Source organism: Jaculus jaculus, chromosome 18 (assembly GCF_020740685.1).
Source record: "Jaculus jaculus isolate mJacJac1 chromosome 18, mJacJac1.mat.Y.cur, whole genome shotgun sequence".
Taxonomy (NCBI): Eukaryota; Metazoa; Chordata; class Mammalia; order Rodentia; family Dipodidae; genus Jaculus; species Jaculus jaculus.
This window is the reverse complement of record NC_059119.1, coordinates 60,149,372-60,158,571: the sequence shown is the minus strand read 5'-3', so window position 1 is coordinate 60,158,571 and position 9,200 is coordinate 60,149,372. Positions and strand designations below refer to the sequence as shown.

Sequence of the window (9,200 nt, the reverse complement as noted above, 5' to 3'; positions counted from 1 at the left end):
GGTTTCACTCGTCTTGAGTTTGAGGCCACTCTGAGACTACAGAGTGAATTCCAGGTCAGCCTGGGCTAGAGCGAGACCCTGCCTTGGGAAAAAAAAAAAAAAAAAAAAGTAGGATCCCTTGTTCAAACGTTACAAAGGGACTGGAGAGATGGCTTAGCAGTTAAGGCATTTGCCTGCAAAGCCAAAGGACCCCGGTTCGATTCTCCAGGTCCCATGTAAGCCAGATGCACAAGGGAGTGCACACATCTGGTGTTTGTTTGCAGTGGCTGGATCCCCTAGCGTGCCCATTCTCTCTCTCTGTCAAATAAAAAATAAAAGAACTATTTTTAAAAAGTTATCAAGGATTTCAAGACAGCAAGTGCAGAGCATGATGTAGCCAAGCCCAAGTCCAGAGTGGTTGTACAAGTTTCATGCCCTGGATGCAGTCCTGCCCATTGTCCAGACAGTACTGCTTGCTAAAACATGGGCCCACTGAGAAACCCGCCAGCTGGGCCCAGGCCAAGCCAGGGAAAATAAATTGAAGATGGGGGGCGGGAGGTGAAATAATGAGAAACTCTGGCTCCCTTTTGCCAAAGCCCACAGGGCAGGCAACCTCTCTGGCCCAGTAACTATAGGGTTCAAGAGCCTCAGACAATAGCCCTCCTTCACCAACAGGAGAGAGGTTCTCTGGATAGTTTAAGAAATATGTTTGGAGCGGGGCGTGGTGGCGCCCGCCTTTAATCGCAGCACTCGGGAGGCAGAGGTAGGAGGATCGCCGTGAGTTCGAGGCTACTCTGAGACTCCATAGTGAATTCCAGGTCAGCCTGGGCTAGAGGGAGACCCTACGTCGAAAAACAAACCAAATATATATATATATATATATATATATATATATATATATATATATATATATATATATATATATATATTGGAGTTATACCTCTTTAACTCCCATCATGTCTCCTGAAATGCCAAGCCCGCTCTTCTAGAGAAAACGATTCCAGGACCCACGTGAAACTCTGCAGTCCCTGTTACACAGGTCGTTGGCCAAGAACTAACTCCCTCTTCTCTCCCTTTCTTGTTAGGGTTAGGGTGTCGAGGCCCGGGGCGGGGCGTTCCAATGCCACCTGTGCCGCCCTCAACCCTCGCCACCACTGCGGTGGGTACACTTAACTCCCTCCCTCTCTCCGTCCGCCCCCTCCCTTCCCTAGAGTCCTAATCCAAAGATCTGGAAGGAGGGAGGGGACCAAAACCAGAGCCAGATGTGTTTGAGTCCCGCGCTCCCGCCGCCTCTCTCTTCTACGGGCTTCCTTAAAAGCCCGGAGCCCCAGGGCACCAGCTCCAGCACCCCCACTCCCCCCACAAAAGATTCGGAGCCGGAGACATCCTGCAAAGCACGCCGCCCCCATGGCTCCCGGGGCCCGCAGTGTGCCCGGAGGGTGGGGTTTCGAAGAGACCGGGCATGCTCAGTAGGCGGGACAAAGTGTGCCAATGTGTGTGTGTGTGTGTGTGTGTGTGTGTGTGTGCATGCTCAGTAGGCGGGACAAAGTGTGCCTGTGTGTGTGTGTGTGTGTGTGTGTGTGCATGCTCAGTAGGCGGTACAAAGTGTGCCAGTGTGTGTGCGCGCCAGTGCGCGCGCGCGCCTGTGCGCCTGAGAGCGCGCTCCCTTCTCCTCCCCCTCCCCCTTGTCCCCCTCCCCCTCCTCCCCTCCCCCCTCCTCCTCCCCCACTACGGTCGGTCGCTAGTAGGAAGCTTTTTGCACTCCGCCACCTCTGGCCGCTGGGAAGACGTCATCGCTTCCGCCCTACTTCCTGCTCCTGTTGGCGGCGCTTGAGAATCCAATATGGAGTAAAATCGGTGGAGCGCAGAGATGGGGCTCGGACGGGGCGCCCTGCACCGCCGATCCGGCGCGCCTCCCCCGGCCGCCGACCGCTCCCCGGAACCCTGATTGGTCCGGTTCTCCGTCCTTCCCCCCCTCCGGGGAGGGGGGAAGCAGCGACCCGGGTCCGGGGCTCACCGCCGGCGGCCTCCTCGCAGCACTGCCTGCGGCCCCGAGGCGCGCTTGGCTTATATTTTTATTTTATTTTATTTTTATTTTTTATTTTCTCCGGCTCTCCCTCCCCCCCCACTTTTCGAAGGTTTCCACCCCCCCCCACACACACTCACAATCAAGAGATCCCAGATCTCACCCCATTCGCCCGCTCGGGGAACCGGAGCCGCGGGCTCTGGAAGCTTGCACACGCTTGGGGCTCGTCGGTGCACCCCCTCTTTCCCCCTCCCAGATCCTCATCCCCGAGCTGGGGGGCGGACGCCCCGTTTCCCCCCCCCCCCCACTCCATTGCTTTGCCTCGGCGGCAGGCCTCCTTCCTCATCCTCCCCCTGCACCATCACCATCAGCACCAAATCGGGAGATGTGGAAGATGGGCAAAAAGGGAGGGTGAGTGGCCGGGAACATGAAGGGAGCCGAGCTGCCCGCCGCGGGACAGGCGTCTAGGTGACCAGGAAAATGACCGAAGAAACCCACCCGGACGAGTAAGTGCGCCGCCGCCGCCACCGCCGCGGGGCGGGTGGGTGGGACGAGGGTGTCCCGGTTGGGGGGCAGCGTTGGAGGGCTTGGGGGAGCTGCCAGGGCCAAGGACACCGGCGGGCACTCGTCGGCTGACTCGGCGTGGGGTGCAAGCGACTCGCTGACCCTGTAGGGCTTGGGCGCAATGTTGGAATTTTGTTGGCGATCGGAAGGGGCCAGGACCGTCGTATTCTTTTTTTTTTTCCGGGGGTGGTGGTGGTGGTGGGCTTGCAGGTCACTGGGGCGCCAAGGGCGCACGGATGACCTCGGGTCGTTCTCCCGCCACCTCCCCCCGCCTCTCCATCAGCACCCCCACCGCCTCGCCTGCCGGAGCGGAAGCCCCGACTGACACCTCCAACTCCAGCTTCCCCGAGCTTGTAAATAACGAGGTGACTTTGCGACACCCCATCCCCCCGAGTCCACCGACGGGGGGGGGTCGTTGGTGGGGGGCCAGGTTCCGCCATTTCGGCCTGTGTGTGTTTTTCTTGAATCGCTCTCATTTGCATACCATATTTTCATTCATAAAAACAAAACAAAACAAAACAAAATTTCCCCACGGTGCAGTTGGAGGCGGACCTGCGGAGCCTGGGGGTGGGGGTGACGTCCGGGGCGCCCCCCCCTCCCCCGCCCAGTCCCCCCACACACCATGTCCAGCCCGGGTCAGCGCGCACCTAGTCTTGGGAACGCTGTGTCGGCCCCGGGCCGAGTCCCCGGCGCGCCTGAGTGTGAGTTGTGAGTGTGTGCACGCGCCCGTGGGCTGGCACACGCGCCCTGCGCTGTCGGGGCAGTTTCTTGGTGCGGGGCGGAGGAGGAGGAAAGGTCGGTGTGTGTGTGTGGGGGGGGAAGGATCCGAAACGTGTGCAGCTTGGGCGGCCGGGAGCGTGCGTGAGTGTGTGTGAGTGTGCACGCGTGTGCCCGGCTCGCGGGCCCGAAGGGAAACAATGCGCTCGGGGCGCGGGGCTCTCGGGGGGCGCCCCGCGGGGATAGATCCAGCTCCGCCGCCGCCGTCTCCGGGCCGAGGCGCTGCTGCTTCTGGCCTCCGGGTTTGCGGGGAGGGGCGGCGAGGGACTCGGGTTCGGGGCTCCCTCCTCCTCTCTCCCTCCCTCCCTCCCTCTCCTGTCCTACCGGAGGCGTTGGCTTCGCGGGTGTGATGGAGGCGGGGCCGCGCGCCTGGTGCCCGGGGGTGGAGTGGGGAGGGGGCGCGCGGTGACCCCCCCCAACCCCACGCCGTGCAGTTCAGCTGGCTGTGCCCGCCACCCCCAGTCAGCCACTTTTTTTTTTTTTTTTTTTGTGAATCAGACATTCTCCTTTATTGTCACATGATAGCCCTCCTCCCTTGCACATTCATAAATCCGGAGCATGCCTGGGCTCCTTTCATTCACTCCTGCCATTAGCCGAGGTGGCAGTGGCGCCGGCCTCCGCGCCGAGAGCAGCGGCTGGGCCGGGCCGGGCAGGGAGGCTTGGTGCAGGCCGAGCCCGGGGCTTTGTCCCCCCCGCCCCCCAGCCCCCCAGCCCCGAGAGCACTGACACTCGGAAGTACCAAGTACCGGGAGGGAAGTGACTCAGGGGTGGGTGACCCGAGAGGCGGCCAGAGCTCTTGCTGCAGCAGGTGGTCCATTGCTGTGATCTCCCGTAAGAACTTCCCCTCCCCCGTCCCTCCCGTTAGGGATCGAACCCCGGGCCCAGTGCATTTAGGCATGCAAGCACCCTTCCGCTAACTTCTTACCTTATTTTTACTCATTTATTGTTTGGTTGGTTGCTTTCGAGGCAAGGTCTCGCTGTAGCCCAAGCTGACCTGGGGAACTCACTCTGTAGTCCCAGGCTGTTCTCCATCCTCCTTCACACTCCCTGGTGCTTGGGACTAAAGGCCTGCGCCCCCACGGGCCAGCCTGACCCTTTCTGTTTAAATGTCCCTTTATCCTTTTGGTATTCACTGCCAGGCTGGGCCCCCGGATGTTCTTGTTCACCAGGGAGGATGGCAGTAACCCGTGATCTGCCAGGCACGCATCACTGGAGGGGCTCATCGGTGGATCCTGCTGGCCTCGTAGGCATTTCGCTTTGCCTTCAGTGTAACATTCTATGTTAAATGGTAAAGTTGGGGGAATGCCAAAATATCAAGAAGGAATATCTGCTAGGCCTTGGCCCCTCCTTTTAAAAAATATCTTCACTAGACGTGGTGGCCATGTCTGCCTGTCATTCTTGCCTATTTGCTATCCAGAGCAAAAGGGTTTTCCGAGTGGGCTCACAAGCGTAAAATCACCATCTCCATCTCGGGCGTCCAGAGCGAGTTCAGCTATTAGAAACCCTGGCGAAGTCAGGCACGGTGACCCAAGCCTTAAATCATGGGTGTTTGTTTTTTTATTTTGAGGCAAGGTCTCCGTATGTTACCCTGGTTGGCCTGGAACTGCCAATGTAGACCAGACGGGCCTCTAAGTTAGAAGGATCCTCCTGCCTCAGCTTCCTGAATGCTGCCTTTACAGGCATGTGTCCTCTGCCCGGTTCTAGGAGCGACTTAATGAGATGACCTTGACGTGAGAGGAGAGCATATGAGGTACAACGTGTGTAACGGCTGGAATGAGTCATTGTCCGTCATATTCTCGATGTTCTTACATAGTGAAACCATTTGAAAAAGAGTCCATTTATCTATTTGTTCATTCTTGTTTTTTTGAGGTAGGGTCTTGCTCTAGCCCAGGCTGACCTGGACTCTGTAATCTTAGGGTGGCCTTGAATTCACAGCGATCCTCCTACCTCTGCAACCCTGCACTCTGATCTTATAATTTTTAAAAATATTTTTATTTATTTATTTGAGAGAGACAGAGACCACAGAGAGGAAGAGATAGAGACAGAGACAGACAGAGAGAGGGAGGGAGGGACAGGGGGAATGAATTGGCACACCAGGGCCTCCTGCCACTGCAAACGAACTCTAAACACACACGCTACTTTGTGGATCTGGCTTTATGTGGGTCCTGAGGAATCGTACTGGGGCCATCAGACTTTGTAAGCAAGCAACTCTGACTGCTGAGCCATCTCTCCAGCCCTGTGGTCTTGTTTTGAGCAGGACTCTCTTTACTGAGTCCAGAGTTTGTGTGGCTCCAAAAGAAATCTCTGGTCTCTTCCTCCTGTGAAGTACTGGATTACAGGTGTGGGTGGCCACACCCAACTGTTGCCATGGGGTCTGGAGACTTTTAGTCTCAGCCGCTCTCAAGACTTCATGCTTGCACAGGAAGGGTACTTAACTGCTGAGCCATCTCTCCCAGACCCCTGTTTTATATTTCGCATTTACTTTTCCATCCCTGTTGCCCACAGTGCCAGCACTAAAGCTTGGTCCGTATTGTATGGGAAGAGACAGGTATTTCCCGGGGATGTCATTTTTCACATTTGTGGATCCTCCACAGATGGCTTTTTTTTAAAGTTTTTTGTTTATTTTTATTTATTTATTTGAGATGGACAGAGAGAGAAAGAGGCAGATAGGCTGGGCATGGTGGCGCACGCCTTTAATCCCAGCACTCGGGAGGCAGAGGTAGGAGGATCGCTGAGAGTCCAAGGCCACCCTGAAACTACATAGTTAATTCCAGGTTAGCCTGGACCAGAGTGAGACCCTACCTTGAAACCCCCCCTCCAAAAAAAAAAGGAAAGAGGCAGATAGAGAGAGAATGGGCGCACCCGGGCCTCCAGCCACTGCAAACGAACTCCAGAAACCTGCGACCCCTTGTGCATCTGGCTAATGTGGGTCCTAGGGAATCGGGCCTGAACCGGGGTCCTCAGGCTTCACAGGCAAGCGCTTAACCGCTAAGCCTCCTCTCCATCCCTCACAGAGAGTTTTTTAAAAATGTCTTGTAACTTTATTGGCACCCTCCATGCGTACAGACAATATACCATGATCATAGTCCCCTCCTATAATGCTCCCCTTTTATTTGTTTTTAAAGAAGGGTGTTTGGGGGGCTGGAGTGATGGCTTAGTGGTTAAGACACTTGCCTGTGAAGCCTAAGGACTCAAGTTAGAGTCTCCAGTCCCATGTAAGTCAGATGCACATGGTGGCACGTGTGTCTGGAGTTCATTTGCATTGGCTAGAGGCCCCGGCCTGCTCATTCTCTCCCTCCCTCCCTCCCTCCCTCCCTCCCTCTCTCTCTCTCTCTCTCTCTCTCTCTCTCTCTCTCTCTGTGTCTTAGTAAATAAATACATAAAAATAAATCTTGGCTGGGCGTGGTGGCACACACCTTTAGTCCCAGCACTCGAGAGGCAGAGGTAGGAGGATTGCTGTGAGTTCAAGGCCACCCTGAGACTCCATAGTGAATTCCAGGTCAGCCTGAACTAGAGTGAGACCCTACCTTAAAGCAAAACAAATAATAATAATAATAAATAAATAAATCTTTAAAAAAAAAAAGAAGAAGAAGGGTTTTTGTTGTTGTTGTTTCCCAGGCAGACCTGGAATTCCCTATGTAGCTGAGGATGGTCTTGAACCCCTGATTCTCCTGCCTCTGCCTCCCACATGTCAGGTATATACCCGAACACCTGGATTTTCTGGTTTTTTGTTTGTCTGTTTGTTTTTGTTTTGTTTTTCGAGGTAGGGTCTCTAGTCCAGGCTGACCTGGAATTCACTATGTAGTCTCAGGGTGGCCTCGAACTCACAGCGATCCTCCTACCTCTGCCTACCGAGTGCCGGGATTAAAGGCGCGCGCCACCACGCCCGGCTTTTTCTTTTTTTTTTAACTAAGGGTATGTTTAAGTCTCCCTCAGAATAACGAAAGTCTTCAGTGTGCTTTGTGGAACTGGGTGCAGAACTATCTGGAAGTGGTAGTTGTGGGCAAGTCGACATTCTGATGTAGATGTTGGACCTGGAACTGGCAAGTAGGAGATTCTGTTGTTGTTCTTCTTCGTTCCTGGAGATGGTCCACGTCCTGTCGGAGGTGTCCACGTCCTGGGCACCTGGACGCCGGGATCCCACAACTGGCTGGGCTCAGGCCGGGCCTGACAGGGTCCTGGAGCTGGGTGAGAGCCCGGGCGTCTGCCTCCACGGGGGCATCTGCAGAAGTCACAGCGCCGGTCACTTGCAGTAGCTGCAGATGCTGTGGGTCTTCACACTGGACACTGGAGACGCTGCCCAGGAGCCCCGGGGCTGGCGCGGAGCCTGCACTCCTGGCCGGGTGCCAACACAGCCGAGCCGGGATCTGCAATCTCCAGGATGGAGATAATGGAGGCCGAGCAGGAAGCTCTGCTTGCTTTGACTGATTCTCTTTTAAGGACATTGGACTGACTTTTCTTGAGCAGGTTTTGGTTTTCTTCTTTTTGTTTTGGAGGCAGGGTCTTACTCTAGCACTGGCCATGAACTCAAGGTGGTTCTCTTACCTCAGTTTACCCCCTACTGGAATTAAAGACATTTGCCACCAAGCCCCTTTTCTTTTCTCTTCTCTTCTCTTTTGTTTTTTTTTTTTTCTGGGTTTTTCAAGGTAGGGTCTCACTGTAACCCAAGCTGACCTGGAATTCACTATGTAGTCTCAGGCTGGCATGGGACTCATGGTGATCCTCCTACCTCTGCCTCCCAAGTGCTGGGGTTAAAGGCGTGCGCCACCACCCCTGGCTTTTCTTCTTTTCTTTAGTTTTTTTTTTTTTCTTGGTTTTTCGAGGTAGGGTCTCACTCTAGCCCAGGCTGACCAGGAATTGACTATGTAGTCTCAAGGTGGCCTCAAACTCAAGGCGATCCTCCCACGTCTGCCTCCCGAATGCTGGGATATAGGCATGCACCACCACGCCTGGCTGCCCCTAACTTTTCTTAGAGGAATATCAGATATATGTATATATAATTTATTTATTTGAAGGAGACAGAGAGAGAATGGGTGTGCCAGGGCCTCCAGCCACTGTAAACGAACTCCAGACCCATGCACCCCCCCCTTGTGCATCTGGTTTATGTGGGTGCTGGGGAATCGAACTGGGATCCTTTGGCTTTGCAGGCAAACACCTTAACCGAGAAGCCATCTCTACAGCCCCAAATCGATAATTTTTTTAAAAATTTTTATTAACATTTTCCATGATTATAAAATATATCCCATGGTAATTCCCTCCCTCCCCACCCCCATACCAAATCGATAATTTTTAATTCAATCTTACAAATATTTTTTTTTATCAATATTAAAAATTAAAACAGCCAGGCGTGGTGGCACACACATTTAATCCCAGCACTCGGGAGGCAGAGGGAGGAGGATAACCATGAGTTCCAGGCCGCCCTGAGACTACATAGTGAATTCCAGGTCAGCCTGGACTAGAGTGAGACCCTACCTCAAACAAAACAAACATAAAAACAAACAAACAAAAAACTGGGCTGGAGGGATGGCTTGCAAAACCAAACGACCCAGGTTCGATTCCCCAAGGACCACATAAGCCAAATGCACAAAGTGGCGCATGTGCCTGGAATTTGTCTGCAGAGGCTGAATGCCCTGGCTTGCCCATTCTCTTTCTGTCTCAAATAAATTAAATAAAAATAAAATAATAAAAAAACACAACTAAAACAGTTGGATTTAGTGGCCCAAGAGGTTAAACCCAGCACTTGGGAGGCAGAACTAGGAGGCTTGGCATGAGTTCGGAGCCAGCCTGTCAGCCTGGGCTAGCGTGAGACCCTACCTTGAAAAGCAAAACAAAACAAAACAACTCAAACAGCTAG

The 9,200-nt window shown here is 54.0% G+C and overlaps 1 protein-coding gene across 1 annotated transcript in view; it reads left to right on the top strand.

Annotated features, from left to right (window-relative positions):
• Nucleotides 1-1,716: 1,716 nt before the first annotated feature.
• Spred2 (sprouty related EVH1 domain containing 2) overlaps nucleotides 1,717-9,200 on the top strand; it is a 90,704-nt gene continuing 83,220 nt past the window's right edge. Inside the window, exon 1 of the mRNA XM_045137522.1 lies at nucleotides 1,717-2,511. Coding sequence (XP_044993457.1) covers nucleotides 2,486-2,511 — 26 coding nt within the window. The 5' untranslated portion in view covers nucleotides 1,717-2,485. The remainder of the gene's footprint in view (nucleotides 2,512-9,200) is intronic.